The 23,220-nt window shown below is 45.6% G+C and overlaps 1 protein-coding gene across 3 annotated transcripts in view; it reads left to right on the top strand.

The window, feature by feature from the left end:
- The first annotated feature begins 325 nt into the window (after positions 1–325).
- SLCO5A1 (solute carrier organic anion transporter family member 5A1) overlaps positions 326–23,220 on the top strand; it is an 88,936-nt gene continuing 66,041 nt past the window's right edge. Inside the window, exons 1-2 of one of the 3 annotated variants that reach the window (XM_075085206.1) lie at positions 326–568; positions 1,335–2,756. In XM_075085206.1, the coding sequence (XP_074941307.1) occupies positions 1,772–2,756 (985 nt within the window). In that variant the 5' untranslated portion in view covers positions 326–568; positions 1,335–1,771. Of the gene's footprint in view, positions 569–701; positions 805–854; positions 918–1,334; positions 2,757–23,220 lie in introns of those variants that run through there. The other 2 variants (XM_075085205.1, XM_075085207.1) reach the window with 2 other exon arrangements.

The following is a 23,220-nucleotide window of genomic DNA, read 5'->3' as shown; positions in this document are numbered from 1 at the left end:
GCCTGGCTATTTTCGTTAAAAAAAAAAAAAAATCCCTTTGTTCTTTATTTTCACTTCTCGGCAGACGCTGTAACGGAGGTATCGCTCTCCGAATACTTCATTACCTCGTACAAAGCACGGAGCACTGGGGCCGACACCCGCGCCTGCATCGCGCGGGGCGCTCCGCTCACCTTCTCGGCGACGGGCTCGAAGTTGCCCACCCGCGGCGAGCAAAGGCACCGGCCAGGCCCTCGCGAAGCCTGCCCCGCCCCGGGCTCGCCCTCCCGCGGGGGGTCCCTAAACTTTTGCGAGGGGGTGTAACTTAGTTACCGCTTGCCCTGCCGGTGTGGGTCGCGGGAGCCCCGGCAGCCGCTCCCTGCTCGGCACGGAGGGGAGGGCGGACGGGACGCGGGTGCCCGGCGGCGGCACCCCCCGCCCCAGCCCGCCCCGGCCCGCGGGCGCGCCTGCGCTCCGCCCGGGGAGGCGGGGGAGGCCGAGGGGGACCCGGGGTTGGGTGACAGCCGGGGCGGGGGCGCAGGGCCCGGCTGGCTCCCCGGCCGCCCCCCCTCACCCCCGCGCCGCAGGCACGGTGAGTAGCCCCGTCTTTCTCCTCCGCGGCGGCCGGGAGCCCGGTGCGCCCCGCCGGCTCCCCCTCGCCCTGCCCGCCGCCCACCCTCCGGGGTTGGCGGGAGAGTCCCCGCCGGGGCGCGGCTGCCCCAGCTGCCGCTACCCGCCCTCCCCCCTGCCCGCCCCTCCGCACCGAGCAGGCGGCGGCGGGGAGACAAAAGCGGACAAAGGAGGCACAACGCGTGTATCGCTGCCGGGGTAGGCAGGGCTGGGCATCGCTCATCGCTCGGCGGTCCCGCGTGTCTGCGGGCGCGGGGGGCACCCAGGCGACCTGGGGCCCCGAGGCCGGCCCCGGGGTGCCCCTTCCCGAGGTGCTGCCTCCCGGGGTGCCCGCCGCCGCTGCCCCGGCGCCGCCTTTGTTCCCCTCTGCTCCGCCCGCTGCTGCTCCCCGGGCTGCCGAGTTGTAGCGGAGTATTTATTTCAGCGTGTTTATTTTTAGGCTGGAAAATAAAATAAGGCTTGGCACGGCGACCTTTGGCTGTCGCGTCCAGCGCCAAATCAAAGGGTCGCGCTCCGGCCGAGGCCCACGGACGTGTACGTCCGCCCCTGCTCTTATGTAAAGCCACGTGCTGTCCCCACGGACGCGCTCCCAGGGCGCTCGCCGGAGCTCAGGGCAGATCCCGGGATCGGGCGGGCAGAGGCCGGGGCGGCGGGGCCGGGGGGAGGGGGAGGCGGGGGGCGGTGGGGCCGGCACCGCTGACCTCCCCTGCTTGCTCTCCGCCCCGCAGATCGGCAGCGACCCCCCGGAGCTCTGTCACCGGCGTCGGCGGCGCGGAGAGCGGAGGATGCGGGCGGCGGAAGGGCGGCAGCGGCGGCGGCGGCGGGCAGCGCTCCCCCGCGGCGGCCGGGCTGGCCGCGGGGCCCCGGCGGGCGGCTGCTGAGCGCGGCGCGGCGGGCATGCGGCGGCGGGGAGCAGGAGCCAGCGGCAGCGGGGTCGCCCCGGCGGACGGGCGGCACCTGCGGCGAGACTGAGGGAGGATGGAGCCACAAAGGACTTTGGCTGACGGGCGCGGCGGGGCGGCCGGCGGCCGCGGCTAGGGCCACCCCCCTCCCCTCCCTCCTCCCCTCCCCGCCATGCTGCGCTCCCGCCGGGCCCCTCACCGCGCTCGACGCGCGGCGGCGATGGAGCCGGCCGGGCGCCTCTGAGGCGGCGGCCGGACCCGGCATGGCCTCGGCGGGGACCCCGGCGCGGACCCCGGCGCAGCGGCGCCCCGGGGCGGAGCGGCCGGCGGCGGCGGGGGGCCGGGCGGAGGCGCCGCGGTGCCGCAGCCTGCCCGCCATCGGCGGGGCGGCGCCGCGGGGCGACGGGGCCGCGCTCGGCTCCCCCCTGGCGGCCGGGGGGGGCGGCGGCGGCGGGGACGCGCCGAGCCCCGCCGCGGGTCCGGCGCCCCAGGAGGGACGGGGCGGGGGCGCCGCCTCCGCCGCCGCCACCGGGGCTGCCCGCTCCCCCGCCGCCGCCGGCTGCAGCGGCACCTCCCCCCGCGGGACGGAGCGCGGCCGGCCGGTGGCGCCCGGCCGAGGGGTGTCCCCGGGCCCCCCGCTGCCCCTGCGGCCGCCGCCGCTGCTGCTGGGGGTCCCCCCGGGCAGGGCGTGCCTGCGGGCCGTGCTGGCGGACTCGCGCTTCTTCTTGGTGTGCATGTGCTTCCTGACCTTCATCCAGTCCCTCATGGTCTCCGGCTACCTAAGCAGCGTCATCACCACCATCGAGCGGAGATACAGCCTCAAGAGCTCGGAATCGGGGCTGCTGGTCAGCTGCTTCGACATCGGGAGCCTGGTGGTGGTGGTCTTCATCAGCTACTTTGGGGGGCGCGGACGGAGGCCGCTCTGGCTGGCTGTAGGGGGGTTTTTCATCGCCCTGGGGGCTGCGCTCTTCTCCTTACCTCATTTCATCTCTCCGCCGTACCAGATCCAGGAATTGAACTCCTCCATCAGTAATGAGGGCTTGTGCGTGACTGGCAATGGCACCGCCAAAGAGCAGTGGGACTCGCCGGCCTGTGTCAAGGACTCCGGTGGAAACGACCACTCTCTCTATGTAGCTTTATTCATTTGTGCCCAAATCCTTATTGGCATGGGCTCGACACCCATCTATACCTTGGGACCAACCTACTTAGATGACAATGTCAAGAAAGAAAACGCCTCGCTTTACCTAGGTAAGGCATCTGAGTAACAGGGTGCTTTGAAGGCTGAACCCCAGATCTCTCTGAGGGACCAGTCACAGGTACTTCTGCCCTGTTCCTTCTGAATGACGTCCGTGCTAAGCTTTCCTTCTGAAGTGAACTTCTGAAGTAAAATTGCCGTGCTTTCCTATTTTAAAACGTCTTTTTCCTCTTTCTCGTGGAGTGAACAGCAGTAACAGGTGGAGCTACCATAGTGTGCGTAGAAGCGGCTGTACTCGCACCCTCCCGCACGGGGAACGGGACAGCAGAGAACGTCGGCTTCTCTAACGCTTTTTGGCACTTGGCGTAAGCCAGTGACTTTTTCAGAGAGCAGTGTTAAAGTTTGCTGTGCCCCTTCAAGTTTCTTTTTGCTAATACAGAAACTCTGTATTTCTAAATTTTGGTCAGTATGCCTTCAGCTTAGAGTCTCTGTCTATGATGTTAATGTTTTATAAGCACTTTGAGCGATTTTGGCATGCTTAGTTTTACTTATCCAACATCCATTTATCTCTTAACTAGCAGAGAATTTTGGCTGGCGTTGGTAAATGATCTGGCGACTCAGAATGAGTTAACAAAACATTGATAAAACAGCAAGTAAAACCTTCAGGGTTAAGACTTTCGTGACGGGAGCTCAAGGGGTGCAACAAAATGAGAGTCCGTCCTGTTAGTACCTGGCACCTGGCTTTCGGCAGGTACAGATGGGTCTTCCTGTTAGTTGTTCTTATGATGGGAGAAGGGGGTTTGTCATATAACTGGGCACTAAACTTGTTTGGAGTTTGAACATGATGATGAACACGGTACGTTTTTGATAGTTTGTGTAATGCGTAAGGTGATTGACTGTTCTCTGAATTTGTATTGGTATCTTACATGACCCTCTTAAGAAATGAACCTCATGTGCTCCTTGAAATTCTTTTCAAATAAGGAGAGGAACTTAAGGAGCTGAGAGAGCTGCCAAGGGGTTTTGGATGCTCAGTGTTACCATTTGCAGTTCAATTTACTTCAGCTTTATGATAACCGTGGAGATAACCATTCTGTGTAAAATAGACATGTATGAAAGGAATACACTTGGGGTGCATGTGTAATTACTTTATTAAGCAAAAGTAGTGATCTGGATCAGTATTTCTATTCCTTTCGGTCTGTTCTTCAGCAATTTAACTGTTGCCTGAACCATTTTAAAGCAATGCACAGTCTATGTGAAGTGTCTTGAGAAAGCCGGAGACACCGTGGGTTTTGGGAAGGAGGAAGAGGTATTATCTGTGGTTTTTTCTACTGTTTTCACAGCATTGCTAATCTGCCTGATGAAATTTTTGACAAAGTGTTTTCCCTCTCTTTCTCTCCTCTGAGAAAGGTTAAGTGGTATGGAAATTTAGATTAACCTGGAAACAACTTTATTGGCAGTATGCAAAAAGCAAAGCATCTTGTTGCTGAGGTTAGTAACTGTAGTTCAGAGCAGCAGAGAGCGAGCTGAAACTTTTGCAATTAAATGATTTCATATAGTCCTCAAAAGCATGGAAAGAAGGGAAGTGGAAGGGCTGCAGGTGAGGAGTGAAGGGTAAAAGGTGAATGGGGCAAGAGGAGGAAGTCTTCACCGATGGGGGAGGCAAGGTCAGTGGTCAGAAATCCTCACTGTGCAGGAGAAATGATACCTGCCATTGAAGCACTTCCAGTGCAGGAAATTGTGATAAAGTGACTCGGGTAACTTTTAATTGCAGCAAAGATCAGCCTTAAAGTTAACAAAGATAAAAGACACCAGCAGCTGTTGGAAGACTATATGTGACCCTGTCGCCAGGCCCTGAAGGTGGCTTTGATCTATCCTGAGAATACCCTCGTAAAGTGGAAGTTCATACGCAGTGATACAAAAAAGTAAAGATGAGGTACCCAGCTGAACTGTACATGAAAAATTCATGCCTGTGATCTGATTGTGTCCACAGGGAGAAGAATTAAAATGAACACAAAGCATGCTTAAACACTGAGTAAAACGTACCATCACCTCCTTTCAGTCTTTAAGCTACTCACGGCTAGAAGCAATGCTGCTTGCCACTGGAAATCTTGGTATTATCTTTTTTAAATAACGTGAAATTCTGTGGAAAGTTTTAAATTGTTCGAGTTTGAGTGTTTACCTCTCTTTAGATGTATGCTGATGACTTTTTGAGGGGTAAAAACTGAGTTCAGTGGAAAAAGGGGGCATCGTTTGGCATGCTGATGTGAGCAAACATGTTTTTTTGAGTTTCTCAAAGGTCTGGAATGTTTCATGTCCTTGAGGAGAGGGATTTGTGGGTGGCAGGCATCCCAGCTGGGTACGGGGCCGGGCTAGAGATGGCCAGGGCATGGCTGCGCAGGCCAGCCACCACACATCTTGCATTACGCAATGCCTGTTTCTCAAGGCTGTATGATTTTATTCCTGGGGCAAGCTATGCAAATGATGTAAAAATGTAAAATGGATGTATGCACTTAGGCGTGAGCTAACGAAAAGTCTTGGAGTAGGCCATGGGAGCTGAGAGGTTTTGAAAAGAGAAGAAAGCCTGGTGAAACAGATCCGAGTCACACAGATATTTGTGCTTGAGTGAGGACAGTTAATTAAAAAAAACCCCATATCCTCTAACATAAACTGGAAGGTCACTAATGTGTTTGCTCGTAGCCATGCTGGTATTGCATTCTGTGGTTTTTTTTCCAAAGAAATGTAACATATATAAATACGTGTTCAGATGAGAAACATTTGTTTACAAGCATGCACATGATCAAAGTTCCACTGAGCAGCAGAACTGAAGAGGTCTTCCACCCTGAGAGTGTACCCGCTAATCGTAGGTCAGTAAAGCCCCCCTAATCCTGATTCTGCAAAAACTCACCTTATGTGGCTGTGGAAGCTATTTTATTTCTTTTCCAAGTTAATCCAGCTCAGGGCTCGAGTGGCAATAGCATATCCTCTTAAGTGTAGGCATGCAAGCTCAACGTGGACAGCTGTTTTAACATTCCTGGCTGGAAGTCCTGCTCTCAAAAAACATATTTGATGCTTATACATAGTCTCTTGGCTGCCTACACTTAAGTCCATCTGTCAGGGTAGCATGGTGCCAGATTACAAGGTGGTATGTCACTTTTAGTAGGACAAAGGTGCCAAGCAGGGATGTGTATTTGGGCTGCCTGCATAGCAATGTGCGAGCTCACTCTTCTGTGGGATGTTTCATCCTTGTGAAGGCAGTGCCACCTCCGGGTCCTCTTGCCCCTTAAACCTAGCGGTGCTTTGATGCCTTGATGCTAACTTTGAGAAAATGTATGACATCAGTGTTGGAAACAAGTCATGATTGTAACGGGTGCACAGGAAATATAAGAATCCACTCCCTTAATCACAGATAATCCAAAATGGAAGTTACACACTTTCTGTAAAAACTGGGCAATCACTAAGTTGTCTTTGTCTGCTCCTACAGTCTCTCCCTTCTGTGCTCAGCTGTACTGTATCATGTCTGTTGTCAGCTGCCCGATGTGCGCAGGTTCTCCTTTTAATTTATTAATTAATTGAATTAATTGCAACTTAATTTGGAGTTGAATTGGACTTCATGAGTCTTGTTTTGTACTCTTGATGGTGTTTCTGCTACTCGCCAAATTCTAGTGCTTCAACACGGTGTGTTTTTTTTAGAAACTGTGGGGTTTTTTTTTAGAGATCTAACAGTTTGTCTCGTATGTGAGTTTTCCTTGTGTTGGTAACGTGAATTTTTAAAGCAGTTCCTTAAAATTAACTGTGACACTTGGAAAAGGAGGTTTTATTAGTGGCATTACAGTGCCTGAATAATTTTTAAATATTTTGCTTCTTTTGGAAGTGGCTATTATAATAGAAAAGGAATTTACTTTGAAAAATCATACATAGAAAGTCAATGTTAGGTCTTACAGAAAAATTACATTAAGGAAAATATTTGAGCATTCAAGGAATGGGTCTCACCAGTATCCCCCAAAAATGACTAGTGGATGAATTAGTCATTGTGGTAAGGGTGTTTTATTTCAGTTTCCAGAATGCTGTAGGCTTCTTAGGATGTAATATGAGAAAAGGGTCTAAGTCAGTTTAATTTCACGCAGACTCTCCATAGTTTTGGGAGCAAACGGTAATTACAAAATGCAAAGATAAAGCTTTTGTGGGGTAAGAGCTGAAAAATTGGATAAACCTGTGTAAATGGGGTTGGTGCAGATAACAGCTTGAGAGCCAGCGAAGTAAAATCCTTTTCTAAGCTGGAAAAGAATAAATATTTAGACTAGTTTCAAAAATATTTTGGACTCTGGCTTTGTTTTCATGAGGACCATTTGTGGGTTGCTGTTGCTAGCATTAGGTAGACTGTTTCACTGAGACTACATTCTACTTGGAAATCACCTTCTTACCAGTGTTTTCCAGCTAGATGCTCTATGTACCCCTCACGTCTTTTACAGACTTCCCCAAAGCATATCAACATGTGAATATGTTGATTGTATTTGTTGTATTTCTAGTTAAACCTACCCTTATATTGACGTCCCACCTGGAAGGAGAGGGCAGGAGGGGTAGCTTCACGAACTCCATCAGAAACCCGCTGCCTCTGCCCTCTGGGTTCCGGGGCAGAGTCCAGCTGGCCAACAAGCTGGGCCTCCATAACATGCCGTTGCCTGGAAGTTGGCATGGGAAGCACTGGATTTTTGTGCCACTTTGATTGATTCGTTTTGCTCTGGCCACTTCTGAGGTTATGGATGCCACTGGAGGACAGGAGCTGGAGCCTGCCAAGGGCATCAGGTCCTCTGTGTGGATGCTGCAAGATCACTGAGGTTTCCCAAGGCAGGATCAACTTTCTAGCTGAACAGGAGGGACCGTGTGGAAGCAGTGAAACAGCTGACCAGCATTTCATTTTATTCTCACCATTCAGCCTATGACCACTTGTGGTTTACGTTCAATACGCTTCCTGCTACCTGATATCTGAAAAGGCTCATTTCCTACAGGGTATTCTCAGCATTGATCCCTATAGTTGGTAAACCCTGCAGACATAGTACATTTATTTTTACAGCGTGCCCGTGAGGAGGAAGGATTTTTTGAATAAAAAACTGAAGCAAAAGGGCAGGTTCACCAGCATTTTTTTTGCTTGTTTGTATTTCCCTTGTAAAAGAGCAGCGTGCTGAGCTTATTCCTCACATACAGGATTTTAATTTATCAGAGTGAAAGCCACGTATTGGTTTATCCATAGGCTAACACTAAGACTTAGCCCATCAGCAGTCTTTTTTGTACAAACATGTGCTTTCTTTGTGTGCACACTCAGATGAGCAGAGCTAGCTGCAGGCTGAGCGCACTGTGCTCTCGGCTGGCTGTAAAGAGCATCTTGGGATGCAGGTGAAGTGGCTGCGGGTCTGTTTGTGCATATGGATTATACTGTTTTCCCACACAGATGATCTAGTGCTCAGAAATGCTTCTCTGGCATTTCTGTAACATCTTTTCTGTTGAAATGCTGATCAGGCAGCAGGCATGGTTCCTAATAATTATTTAAAGTAGCACTGTGCAGTTTTATTGCCCTTTCCTATAGCTGACGAAATAGAAAGATAAATTCTGCTTTCTCCTCCACTGTAGTCTCCTGCTCCGTAGGTGGACTGATATTTTTTTTTTCCACGGTATAATCCTAGATATCCTTTTCTTAGGCATTTAGAGAAGGTGAGGTTCTGCATCCTGTGTAAGTTATGTGTGCGTACAATGAGTTCAATGAAAGGTGGGGGCAGCCTTTCCTCTGAAGTTTTCTGCCTGCGGGATTTAATGTCATTAGTGATACACCTTCACTTGCCCTGCCAGTGTCATGTCCCTTAGGGATGCTTTCTGCATCTCTCCTGTTGTGTCCTTGTCAGGAGCTATGTCATTGTGCACAAGCAGTTGCATTGACAAAGCATGGCTTGAAGTAACTGGCAAAATGTGCTTTGCCCCTTTTAGGAACAAAAAGAGACTTACGCACATACTTCCCTAATAGTCTCTTTCCTTTTATATTAAAGGAGAAAAATGGGGTTGGGTCCAGGGGACTGAAACTCACTGAAGTCCCGGGCCCAGTTGTTTTCCTTGCTTTGCGTTTGTCAAAATGCTCAGCATTTCGTTTCTGAGGCCAACAGTGCCCTTTTCACCTGCTTGAGCTTGGGACTGGTGCTTGGAGAGCAGCTCCTTTCTGCCCTGCCGAGCTCTGCTGGAGGGCTGGTGTGAGCAGACCAAGTGTCTGAACCTGCTGCGATCCCTGGAGGAGCTTGGGAACTTAGAAATGAAAGTGGCCTTTAAGTAACAGCTTGTTTGTACCTTCTCCCAGGAACTGAAGGCTTGGGATCTAGTGTCTGATTACCCCTGGGGCTGTAAACTTTAGCTGTCTGCTGGATACCCTGACTGTTTTGTAAAGGGTCACTGTAACTACTCCTGTTGCAAGTGGATTAGAGATGCTTTGTGTTTCATACATTTTCCCTTAACTTCCATTCAGTGGCCACCTCACCTGGGAGAACTTAATTGCTGTGCAAGTGCTTACGCAGTCAAAAGAGAGAGACTGGGTTTCTCTCTACCATCATTCCAAGACACATAGGTTTCTATCTTGGCTGTGTAGGGAACACAGGCAATTATATAAATGAGGCTTGACCTGCTGTTTCATCATCCTGATGGCCAGCATCTAAAAATTCTGATTTTTAAAGTAGGTAAATGGATTTCATCCATGGATTTTAAAACAGCAGAAGAGTAACTCAATCATATTAGTCTGTTTAGTCTCACACTCTGTTTTTAATCCTATTTTAAGTCTTTTTCACCCTGATAGCACTTATAAAACCCGTGTCACTTGGGACGCATGAACTCAGTTTTCCTTTTTAATTGTTTTTACGTGCCTTTCCCATTTCTTTTGAAAACAGTTGAGAAGTTACCATGCAAAAGTGGCACACACTTCAGCTGGTCCCCTCTGGCAGTTGTTGCCTCTGTTGACCTCTGTAGGGTCAAAGTGTTAGCTCTGTCTCACACTGCTGATGGATCGGACAGTGTCACATGGACTGTGACAGCAGGGCAAGCTAATCACCTGCCTTCGTGCGAACCATTGCCAGAGCTGTCAGAATTTCAGCTCCAAGTCCAAGGGTGCCTCTGCAACCCCCCACAGCAGCCGTGGGGGACAATGGGAGTTGTTAGGTCTGTAATCTGAAGGCGCTGAAGCAGCACAGTTGGAAGAGGGAAATGTTTTTTCCCTGGGGAACCTCTAGAAGTGAGGGCACTGCACAAGGAGCCAACAACTCTGTTGGCCTTCTGAGTCCTGGTGTCCATGCTTTTATTCAAACACCATGATGCTTTTACCACAGCTTAGTTGGACTATCTGGGCATGTGGGCTGGAGCAAAGTTACAACAGCAGACAACTCTGTATTGTCATTGCAAGCTAATTTCACCTGAGTCAGCCTGATCCATACCCCAACTCCTTCCATGTGCCCAGAAAGAAATAGGATATTTCCTGTGATGGGAAAGAATATGCAAATGCCTAGCAGCACAAAGAAGTATGGGCTGTCCCCTGCTTTGCCACTGAGCAGTTGGGAGTTTGGGCATCTGTTGTGCTGTCACAAGGCCAGAAATTCAGACACGCTGCATGGCGTTAATGGGAGAGCTAACGTACCTAGGTCTTTCCTCTTCCCTTTCCTCCATCCTTCTCTTCTGCCACGGTGAATTTGTTCTTACCTGAGAAATTGGGAAGTGCGAACACAGAAACTCGCGTGCTAATTTTTGCTGCCATTACACCTGATTGCCTAATCTGAAGGCACTAATTCTTATGTAGGTAAACAGCTTGCTTGGCAGCAAAGACACATTGTGCCAGTGAAAACCATCATACTCTGGTATGAATTACATTTTAACTAGTCTCATGGTGAGTTGGGAAGAGATACAGTCCAAAAAAACCATGTATATTTTCACTTTCATTTGAACAAGCGGATGCAAAAATTATTCAGAGAAAATAAACATGAATTGTATCATGTGAAGTACTTGCAAAACAGTACTGCATATTCACTAATCATATGCTCCTGTGCTGTTCCTCTTTGATTTTGTTCTCCATTTTCAGTACAGGTTCATTTTCAGCAGCTTGCTCTCTTTTCATTAGCTTGCTGGGATATATTTTGGTTGCTCCCATTTTTTTTCCTTGCATAGATTGATATTAATACTTTCTTTGCCTTGCAGCATGCACAGTAGGACTTTCAGTCTGATGGTTACCCTCTGCTCCTTCTATCTTTGGTGCTTACAGGTTCAGAATGAGAGCCTCAAGAGTGTCTCAGCTGAAAACAGCTACCAGCTCTTCAGTTGTTTGTATTTAGTAAGCTTTTGTAAATTAACAACTACTTTCTGTGTTTATCTGCCTGTTTCAATCAGCTTCTTCTAATTCATACTGGATGGATTCTCATATGGTTGTATCCTGTCCTTTCTGGATTAATTAAGCTATCATCTAGAGTCAAGAGTATTTCAGATAATCTGTATATTAGCTGAGCGTATCTTCTGATAGATGGTTTGCTAGCCAGGGTATGGTATTTGCTGTTTCATGCTCAAGCTGTAGTTTACCCCAGTGTTTGTCACAGATTTGTTCACAGTGTTTTACTTCAGGTGTCATGGAGGCACTCAAAGGTCCCAGTGGGCTCCTGAAGTCAAGTGCTCCCAATGACACCTTGGTTCCCTCTTCTCCTTTTTTTCTGTCCCTGGTTAGATTGAAATCTAAATACCCGACCTCCCCAGAAGACATTTTAAGAAATGCGTGTTTGTAGGTAAGTCAAAGTAGATCGTGAAATAGTTGTGAGCACGCTGTGGTGGCTGCTAACCTCTAATTACTCAACAGAATGGGTTCAGCAAGCCTCACTGGTGTCTAAAATATCTAAAGGAAATACTCTGTAAGATACTATCTGATGTTGCTCTGTGTTAAGCTTTCCTTCTACTTAAGGAGAAATTGCTGTATTCAGCTGAGCTGTTGGCTCAGTAGATCTTGCTAGGTGTAAGACGACTGACAACACTACCTTTTCCATCAAAGGTCCCAAATGAATCAGCTCATAGGCCCAGAGGTCAAAACCACGTGAAATTCATGAGCAGGATTCCCTGAGGATGCTGGTTAGGTGGGACTTCTCAGCTCCAGGAAGGGTGAAGGAGAAGGGGAGGTTGAGTGCCAGTGGCATGGGACCGGCAGTACCTCTTTGGTGGGGTCTAAGGTGGTGGGTGGCAGAGCCAGAAGGGCCTCTGGGCCAAGGGGCACCTGCTGGGGCAGTTCAAGGTGGAGTCCATGGCAAGGGCTGAAGGTGCTGCTGTAATTGTCTGTGGAGCCCTCAAAAGCCCCTGGCAAGGCTGGGGAGTTTTGGGCATGTAGACAACAGAGAGGCTTTGCTTCTGCCCATGCTTTTTTTTCCCTGCAGCCCAGTATTTCCAGCTTTAGCCTGACATGCCTCTCCATGCTGTCCATTGATCCCTGCCATGTCAGTAGCTGGAGTTTAAAAAGTAATAACAAAATAGTTTGCCTCTTTGTGATTTTTAATCTGAATTTAAGTTTCCGTTGTTACTTCATCCCAGTGAGTGAAAAAGAGGTTTAATAGAGAGTGTAACCTTCTGGAGTGCAAATAGCTTCAGTAATAACCCTCCTATTTCAAAAAGTAAAGAATTCACAGAAGACCACTACATAATATTAGAGTCTGTAATTTCTGTAAACATGATGGGCAATTTATATCAACTTGATTTAATACAGCTGTCTAGTGACAGAAATAGTGAGGGCATTCCTAGGGAAAATTTGTAGTCATGGGGGAATATAGATAACACATGAGCTTTTTAGTCTGCAGTACTGTCTGTGCTGATGCACACAAATGCAGGCGTTTATCTGGTAAGTTATGTAATTGGCCTAAAATAGGCATTTCAGGAAACTCTGTTTCTTCTGCTAATAACATGACTGAGGGGGGAAGTGGAATTTTGGAGTTGGCTGAAACAAGTAGGTGTTAGTTTGTTACCACACCTGCATTGTGTTATTGGAGCAATATTAGTCCTGTTACACAAGGATAGTAAAAAGGCTCTAACTCAGCACTAGATCACTGTAATGTAATGCAGTACTGTAAATAATTTTTCAAAAGCGTAGCTGAGGACTGATTTGGTGCCTGAAGGAAGAGCTGTACTCTAAATTACAGTTCCCAAGTAGCAATTGCACTTTTTTGTTATGTGGAACCTCTGTATATTCATTGACCTCAGTGTCTGAATATTTTAATGGGACAGTGATTATAATGGGAAAGATAGAGCTGGCCGGTGTGAATTCCTTTGGCTGCGGAAGCAAAGTAGGCAATGATATCCATATGTTTACTCCTAGGGCTTCTCCAGAAGCTCTGGGAGAAGGAAGATGAGCACTTCTAAAAGAGTGCCCTCTGCGTTTAGGAGTTCCTCTGTGACTGAGCCTATGCAGAAGTATAAAACCAGACCTTTCCTCATTAGCTTTTTCTCCTTGCCTTACTTGATATTTGTTGGCAATTGATTTTTGCTTAGACGTGGACGTTTATTGTGCTTACTGAGTTTATGGCTAATTGCACCAGCTTTGGACACTCAGAAGCAAATAGGACACAGACAGCAAGTAGGAAGGCATTTCACCTTGAAAGGCAAAATAAAGAGTGGGTAAGGCTGCTGCACTCATGCAGTTGTGCTAATTAAAAGATCAGCCTTCTATGGGAAATGAGGTAAAACTGATTGACTAGTATTTGCCGGCCAGCTAATGGGAAACGAGTTGATAAAAGCTTTTAAACCTGGTGAGCCTTGGGTATGTATGTGTATTCTCAGCCTACAATAAGGATAAGAGATTCAATTTACCAGAGAGAAATGGAGGAATATATGAACTAATATAATTTTAAGAGCTCCTGCACTGATGTCCTTAGAGCAGCTATTACTCCTTCAGGTAAGCAGTAATATTTTAAGTATTTGGACAAGGTAAAAGTGAGCTGTTTAGGATCAGATAGATCTGTAATTAACTTCTCTTCATCCTTATTCCTCTCTCCATCCTCCCCTGCATCCCCACACTCCAAATTTAAATCCTACAGAAAGAACAGCTTAGCAGGGATCTGATGCAGTGCAATGCTTTCAAGAAAACCCCATGTTTTAATTCTCAGAATCGTACTGTGTATTTATACCTATCCTGAGTATTGCGAATACTGAAGAAGGGATCTATCAGATGTCACAGTTTCAGGGTATGTCAGAAATGACATCTTATTGTTTGCCCAAGTTGGCACACTGAAATCTTTTACTAACTGTTGGGTCAATGTTGACCACTTTCCTGTAGGAGAAGATGTAACTCGTTCAGACAGCGAGAGGATTGCTGAATGGTCATGGTAGAAGACTTTGATAGCCACGAGGTTTATATGAGCACATAGGCATTCTACACTATGAGCCAGCTGCTTTTATCTGAATTGTGCCTGACAGGAAAAAACAGTGTAGTATATCAGGACTGTAGTGCATTTCCCTCGTCTAGCTGAATAAGAAGCTCGGATCAGTTACTTTGTGGTCTGAGCATTAGGGTTTTGCCGAAGTACAACTACTAGGGAAAGCAACTCTTCCAGTGCTGGATTAATCCCAGTTTGCTTGGCCTGTCCAGAGATATTAGAAGAATTAGTAGCATAGCATTAGAAAGGATGGTAGTGTAACCCATGTGACTGTGTCCGAGAGTCCATCCCTGAATGCTCTTAGAGCTGCTGTCTGCTGCTTTTCTACCAAATTAGGATACAGAGTATGAGGAGCAGCATGGTTATTTTTGTATGCAGAGGACTGGAAAGTAATATTACAATTCTACCTTTAATTTAGGCTATATTGCACTCCTGCTAAATTGAAAACAGAAGACTTCTCAACTTTTGGTTTTTTTTTTTTTTCTGATTTTCTTGAGTAACAAAATGGTGTGGCGCTCAGGGAGCTGACAGCTGGTCGTTTTCTGATGTGGGAGATTTGACTTCAAGAATATATGTGTGGGTGTGATGATATGAGGCAGCTTCTTTGTACAACCCCTTGGTGATGTGCTGTATACTGCTGTTATACATAGTGCCAAAATAGACAGTAATCCTCTTACGTGGGATTGTGAAGCAAGTAATAATAGAGCACAAGTCAGTGTCATCAATTCAGAGCTGGGTTTTTTGTAACGTTTTTTAAACATATTTGTCATTTGTATCTCCTGAATTCTTTAGTACTTCTTAATCTTTATATTAAATAAGCCCTTGTCTCCAGCTGGAAATGTTAATGTTTCACAGTTGTAGTGTCAGCTGCAGTCAAGACGTTTCTATTCATCTTTCTAATTGATGCACTTGCTTTAAAAGGCCACAGAGATTTTGAGTTTTATAATCCAACTCATTTCCTAATATGAAAAATTCAGATGAAGAAAAATTGTAAGATCACTTAGTCTGCATAAAATTTTTCAATTGTCTTAGAGGCACCCTGAAAAGATCTGATCTGAAGCAATCGGAGTTACTATCTGCAGGCTGTTCATCCTATTTAGAAAACATGAAGCTGGCTGCTATGCAGCAGGGCAGGCACGATAAGCGTGTGCTGGAGGAGAGAAGCAATTAGCTCTACAGCAACTACAGTCAGAGCAGAAAGGAAGGTCTGGAGGCGTTTAATTAATACTAATGCTTTTGTGCTTATGAGGACCAGAGTCATGATAGGTTACTGCTGCCTTGGTCTTGTGGTTCTCAAGTCTGGCATCTAATGAACATTAGAGTTAGAAAAGCTTTCCAGAAAAGTTAATAAATCACAACTAACTATGGCACATTCACATTCTCCCTGAAGATAATGAGGTACACCTGATACTGAATGGGAGCGGGATCTGATCTGTAAAGCTTTTTCATTTTTAAACAGATAAGAAGTCCTCATGGGATTTTTGTACCAAATTTATTTAAGTAATCTGAAATAATGAAAATGCATGCCATTTATCAAGTCACCAAACCAATTAGGGAAAAATGAAACAGGGTTTTTTTTCCATTGTGAAATTAATTCGGGACAGATGTAATTTTCATTAACCTGAGTTTGATGGCAGAAGTACTTTTGATGGAAAATTGTTTAGCCATCAGTGTATACTTATTTGCATAGCTTGACATTTTGAGATGCATTTTTGCTCTTTAATTCTCAATTGTTATTATTCATTTCAACTTCCATTCATTCTTGGGTGGAAAATACAAGTAATCACAGAATCACAGAATCACAGAATGGAAGGGGTTGGAAGGGACCTCTGGAGATCATCTTGTCCAACCCCCCTGCTTGAGCAGGGACATTTAGAGCAGGGGGCACAGGAACGCGTCCAGGTGGGTTTTGAATGTCTCCAGGGAAGGAGACTCCACAACCTCCCTGGGCAGCCTGTGCCACTGCTCTGTCACCCTCACAGCAAAGAAGTTTTTTCTCATATCGAGGTGGAACTTCCTGTGTTCCCACTTGTGCCCATTGCCCCTTGTCCTGTCGTTGGGCACTTATGAAAAGAGCCGAGTCCCATTGTCCTGACACTCACCCTCTAGATATTTATAGGTATTGATGAAATCCCCCCATATTCGTCTTTTCTCCAGGCTGAACAAACCAAAGTCTCTCAGCCTTTCCTCATAAAGGAGATGCTCCAGTCCCCTGATCATCTCGGTAGGTCTCTGCTGGACTTACTGGAGCAGTTCCACATCCTTCTTATACTGGGGGCCCAAAACTGGACACAGTACTCCAAATATGGCACTATACTCCCACTAGGGCAGGGTAGAGAGGGAGGATGACCTCCCTCGACCTGCTGGCCACACTCCTTTTCATGCAGCCCAGGATACTGTTGGCCTTCTTGGCCACAAGGGCACATTGCTGGCTCAGGGTCAGCCTGCTGTCCACCAGCACTCCCAGGTCCTTCTCAACAGAGCCACTTTGTCCTATTCGATTTGAAGACCACTCTCTGTGTAACTCCTCTTGCTCCTGTTTTCATGTAGTATATCGTTCAATACATATTCAGACTCCAGTAGGCTGGAGAGGATGAATTTTTCCATTTGCTCCCACTGAAAATACCAGCTTTGTGGCTTCAGGCTTACCTGTTTTGACAGTTTGTAAAGGTTTCCCTGATGGGATTCAGCAGTGTGCATTAATAAAAAGATGATCTCTGTGATGATTTACTTTTTGTGCAGGAACACTAATATAATCCAATTTAAGTTGTACTTTAATCACAGGCAATTTGGATAACTGCAGTGGGCCATCCACAAACTTTTGAGTTTTGTTTAGAGGTTGCCTGTGTTTAGGTCACCTCTATGTCACCTCTTCTACTGATGGTTATCTGTGCAAACAGCTTTGGTGTTCCGTTGTGGGAGCAGAGGTCCATATCACATTGCATTTGATATATTGTTGTATTGCGCTGATTGCCTGTTACTACATATTTTCAGATTTTGCAGGTATTGTGTGATTAAAGTGTTCTTATTACACATTACGGTATGGTCTGAGAGTTACATATCAAGGTAATCAGGCTATACTTTCTCCAAGGAATAAATCAAAAACACTGCATCAGGGTCACAATGTTTAAGATTATTTATGTAACAAGAAAAAAGCTAAACAGAAACGTTTGGATTTTCCGATTTTGATTGATCTTTAAGTGTATAGCACTTAATTTCCTTAGTCATCTGGGACTCCCCAGCTGAACATTGTTAGTACCGTGGTAATAACTTACAGGTCTGGAAGATGAACATAAGGAGTTGAATTCTGAATTACGGACTTCTGAATACCCCTAATAGCATTGATATGCTGTTAATATAATGCCAAAAAAAGGGTTAGTGTTAACTTGAATTGCATCTGGAGGCCGTTTTCCCTGAAGGCTGTCCCTTAGTTTTAGTCAGCCAGCAGATGTGTTTTCGTGTCCGTGTGGCATGCCGCCTGGAGGGAGGTCTTCCACCGCACCGCTCCTTTCCCTTTGCTGTGGGTGTGTGCTGCTGCCGCTTCCCTGGCGCTGGATTCAAGGATTTTGTGACTACAGCGTGGATCAGACCTCCTGCTGCTCTGACACAAAATTCCCTCACCACCACTGGCAGGGCCAGGTTCATGCCAGATCCGCTCCCTCCTGTAGCTTGTCCATGGGCTGCCGGCCCTCCTGGGAAGGAGCGGGGCAGCCAGGGCACCTGGGGAGCGGGTGGCTCTCAGGACCACCCGGGCCAGCAGCCTGCAGACAGACACACGGGTGAAACCACACGTGGCGGCTGAACCGCAGGCTGCCTGCGGTCGTTTCTCAGGCGGCATGGAGAGAGGCAGCTGCAACAAACACCTGGATTTTTAACAACTGCCTGAAACTTTCACTCCTTTAGTCATAGACTTTCTTGAAATGAGGGGTGTTTAGCTGAACAGCTCATGTATTTTTAGTATTTTGGAAGAGAGAATTTTTTCTTTAATATCATATTTGGAATGATGACTTCCTTATTGCACATCTTTCAGTGGAATATTTTCTCTGCAGGTTCTTTCCCTCTATTATTGTGATTGTTTTGAAGCTCCCACACTGTAGGTAACAGTACATTATCCAATGATATGCTTCTTACACACTTGTAAATAGAATTTTCAGGGTAATATTGTAATTAATAGTAATATATTATTCATTAATGTGGTGCTCGTGTAGAATAGCAGCCAAGTAGAAAACCTATTTGGTTTTATGCAATATAGGATTCTGAAAATAAATGATAAAATGAAAGATAATAATTAAAAAAAAGATTATAGGGATTTATCGCCCCTCATCATAGACATGCTCCCTTTTCTTTCCTCTACAGAAGGAGGTTTTTCTCCCAGCATCTTGCACAGACAAGCAGACATCTCCCCAGGACACTGCCAAACCCACCTTGTTCTGCCTTGCCTCAAATATTTAATATTAATTTCTGAGAACCAGGAGAAATTAAATTCATGCTGAAGTGTCCATACGTAATCTGCTTTCAGATACTGCAGTGATGAATCTGTTCTAAAAAAGAAAAGTGTAGAAAGAAAACCTTTCAGAATAAGTGCTGTCCTTTCACTGAGCAGCACGTAGGGAGATGGGTGTTACAGCCTAATAAGGTATTTCTTTTGATTCTGAATGTGTCATTCTTACAATGGAAGGTCAAAGAATTTTCTTTTAAAAATTAATAAAATAGGAAGATAGAGACAATGCTGTAATGTATGACTTTTTTAGGCATGGCAGTAAGTGGAAGTAGGTGGTCCTGCAGATGTGTTACCATGTACAGTTGCGTGAAGGCACAAGGCAGGACACCACCGCATACCTGCCAAAGGGAACCTCTGTCAAATCCCGTCTGCTTGGCAGTGGGGAGCGTCTCCTTTTCAAGCCTGGCTTTTCTCTTTCCGTTAATAAACAAAGTTGATGCATCGCTGCAGAGATTAATATCTCCAGCGTCACAGGGCTAGCTGTGAACATTTATCCATGTGCTTTTGGTTGGGGTTTTTTTTTCACAGGAGGGGGATTAGCTTCCATTCCTTAAGGTTTAGACTTGATTGTTTGGCCTTCCTTTACATTTTTCCTAACACAGATATCTGAAGTTGTATTAATTATGTGATGCCAGCCTCAGCCTGAGGCATGGGAGAACCATGGGATGGGTGAGCGGCAGGAGAACCTCTGGGAAGGCTATGCAATGGCTCCAGAGTAGCAGAGGAATTTGGAGAGGAAATGAAACAAACCAGTCAGTAGTAATAATTACAACATTTTATAATTGTTGGAAATGTTTGTCTCCTAGAACAAAATCTCTACAGAAATGAAAGCCTTCTATTTTTCATTTGTTTTGGGTGGAATGAAATACCAACAGTAAAGATGGCACATAAAACATATGACACAGGTGGGCTTACTAAATAACTAGTTAGTAAATAATTGTTCCCTACATCAGTGCTCCTGTTTTCCACCTGAAAGTCTTCAGGACATTCCTGAAACTGGGCAATAAGAGGAAGCCATTTTCTGATCTTGTTTCTTCCTGTGACAATCTGAAGACATTTCATTGGCTTCCATGGATTTTTTTTTTTTTTTCTGTATCACATCAATGTAAAGGAGAACATAGTGTGATCTAAACTTTTTACTTTTTGTTTTCTTTTTAGGCCTATGCAAATTGTTTATTTTTAAGTTAATCTCCTGAGCCAGTTCTTCTGTGATTGAAACATTACTTATTTTCTGTGATTGTATGACAACTAAAACCTAAAGAAATAATAACTGTTAAATAAAATATTTCTTTCTGGACACTTGTAAAGGTACAGATGAAAGGAAGGGGTGGATTCATAAAAATGGCTAGGGAAGTCAGTCTCCATCAGCCATATGCTAAATATCCCAAAGATAAGAGCCTGGGGTGGTACCTCCGAATTGTTCCTCCTCTGGAAAAGGAGGCACCTAGTGTTAGAGTTTTCTACTATTTCTTCTATTACTGAGAAGTAACATTTTAGTTTGGTTATTGAGCTAAGAACAAGCTATATTGCTGAGAACAAGTGTCTGATTCTGCTGCCATATCTCTGCTGGAGTTGTCACTGCAGTGTTTTGATCTTTGAGTTGCTAAGTTTTTCCCAACAGTTTTAGTGTTTGAAAAGCATAATGCTGTGCGACTATCATTTGTCTGTTCTGAAAGAAACATTTGCCTGAGTGGTTTATTATACAAGTTAGCAGATGGCGATTTAACTGCGCTTGATCCAGTGAGAGCCTTGGTTCTGTAAGTATGTCTCTGGCTCAGAAAATCTCTGCAAAGCACTTACAAAGCAGTGAGCAAAGTAGTGGTAGCTGTGCTGTTTGAGGGCACAAATGGAGCAGCTGTGACATGTTTGACAAGGGTTTATGCAGTTTTGGGGGTTAGAATTGGCCTTGAGACAAGGATGTGTAACTCCAGCATAACATACAGAGACCTCAGTGATACAATGGGCGAGCTGCTTGTTTGAGGAGAGGAGGAGGTAACCGCAAGAGATACCTCAAAGTTGAGTTTGCTGTGTGATGTTTGATTCCTGTATTCTGCGTATGAGTGTTACCATGATATACTTAATAAGAACTTCACCTTTATAAGAGTTTACAGTAGATGAAGGTCTGCATTTCTCATAAATTGTGCAAAGACCCTTTTTAAACTTGTTCTGTTTTGTCTGAGCATTTGTGGTCTGAGTGTAGTGCCACCACTGACAGCAGAAGTAGACTTGTAAACTTTGGATGGTTTTTAAAATTTATTATAGATGTGCAATTTAGATTAGGGATAGGAATGCATAAAATATAATTATCTGTGTAATGATCTAAAAATATGGATCTCAGATTGTTATATTAACTTATAAATAATTTACATGGCATGTGTAGTTCAAGGGAATGTCATAGCCAGAGATATTTTTGTTCACAGAATCACAGAATGGTGGGGGTTGGAAGGGACCTCTGGAGATCATCTTGTCCAACCCCCCTGCTTGAGCAGGGACATTTAGAGCAGGGGGCACAGGAACACGTCCAGGTGGGTTTTGAATGTCTCCAGGGAAGGAGACTCCACAACCTCCCTGGGCAGCCTGTGCCACTGCTCTGTCACCCTCACAGCAAAGAAGTTTTTTCTCATATTGAGGTGGAACTTCCTGTGTTCCCACTTGTGCCCATTGCCCCTTGTCCTGTCGTTGGGCACTTATGAAAAGAGCCGAGTCCCATTGTCCTGACACTCACCCTCTAGATATTTATAGGTATTGATGAAATCCCCCCATATTCGTCTTTTCTCCAGGCTGAACAAACCAAAGTCTCTCAGCCTTTAATAGTATTTTTGACTGTATTTTAGACTGTATTTTTATTTACCGGGTTTATTAGAAGCAGGCATGATTTAAACAGTGATTGAAAATTTAAGTTTTATTGCTAGTGTTCTCACATTTGATTTTTTTTAACTTTCACGTTATAACTTCAGTTGTTTCACAGGAGACAAAACTAAGGCTTACACCACATCTTCAGTATCTGTGTTTAATAACTGTTTGTGTATGCTATATTGAAACTCAGTCTATACTGTCATAAATTAATCTCATGACAATATAGTTTGTTAAAATTATCAGTGCAATGGATTACAATTGCAATTAAATATAACATGCAATATAGAAATGTATGCGTTATATTTGCTCTTTGAAGGAGTACTAGATGTTTGCCTTTTTTGGTGATTAACATTTTCACTCTTTTTCTCTGCCTATAAGCTGTGTGCTTCCACTTGTTTTGTTGTCAAATTTATCAGCATGAATCTGAAAATGTAGTTAAGGGTCCAGCAGTGTGTGAAGGCATCCTTTTTCTGTCACATGATGTTAAAAACTCCTACAGAGTGGAAAGATACCTGATTGATTTTCATTGGACTTGGAAAAGCTCTGCCATCAGCAGAGACCACTGGTAACACTTGCAATCATGGTTATTCCAAGCAACTCCAGTATCATTCTTTGCGGACCTCCCTGTCAACCTCTCTCTCTCTCTCTCTCCCTCTCTCTCTGAATAATTTCATAACTGAAGTCAAGATTTCCCAAGGAGCCTGAGGAAGCCAAGGGATCTGACTTTTAATAAATTTCTTTGCAAACATAGGCCTAAAGTTTCAACAAGTAACTTGCTTGTGGTAAGCTGATTGAAAGTTGTGATAGTTTGCAGATTGTGTACATAAGTGTAATCTTCCAGTTGAATCTTCCTAAATGTAAATAACCAAAAACATGTTCGCTATGAGAAGGGATGCAAATGGACTAAGATCCTAGAAAAAAAAAGGTCACTGAATTGCTTAAGTAAGCAAAATCTAAGTAATGAAATATATTTTATTTTCATTGGTGCTTAATACCTGATTTCTTAAGCCTGGCTAAGCAGTTTCTATGTGTTCGGGCATCAGTACCAGCTCCCATGGTTGTGGGGTGTTCTTGCTCTTTGGTGCTCTCAGAGTCAGCCTGGCAGAGAGAGGTGCCCCAGGGTGGCTCGGGACAGCCTGGAGGTTCCCTGGCTGCTGCAGCCAGTACCAAGGGCTACCTCTGCTACATTCTGGGGCTACCTCTGCTAAATGCTCAACTGATACACCAGTGAAATATGTAAAGAGCACAGGGTCAGCTCTGGTCCTTCCCTTACCTGGGCAATGACTTTGGAGATGTCTCAAGGCAGCATGGCCAGGAAGGAGAGGTCAAAAGGTTTCTTGTCTCTTGGCATCCTTCTTTGCAATCAGTGATGACTGTTTCTGCAAGACCTACTGTGTTAGAGACAATAAGAGAATTTGTGGGATAATTTTATGCTTTTTTGGGCCAGAAAGGACTGTTATGTTCGTTTTCTTTGACATCTGTGTTGAATCAGATTTCATTACAGCATTACCCCTATGCAATGCTCTATTTATATAATACCATTTAGCTTAAAATTAACTACTCATGGAGAGTCCGCCACATCCCTAGGAAAATAATATAATTAATTATCCTGTTAAAAAAGTTGATGTTATGCAAGTGTGTCTAAAGTTGGCTGAAAGTCATTTGTACGTAGCCTCTAGCTACCACGTTTTTCATGTCTGTCTGCTAAATATGAAAGCATCTTTTACTTTTGGAGAATAACAATATGCT

The sequence above is a fragment of the Phalacrocorax aristotelis genome, chromosome 2 (genome assembly GCF_949628215.1).
Source record: "Phalacrocorax aristotelis chromosome 2, bGulAri2.1, whole genome shotgun sequence".
Classification (NCBI taxonomy): domain Eukaryota; kingdom Metazoa; phylum Chordata; class Aves; order Suliformes; family Phalacrocoracidae; genus Phalacrocorax; species Phalacrocorax aristotelis.
The sequence above is the reverse complement of the archived record's forward strand: the minus strand, read 5'-3'. Positions and strand labels throughout refer to the sequence as shown.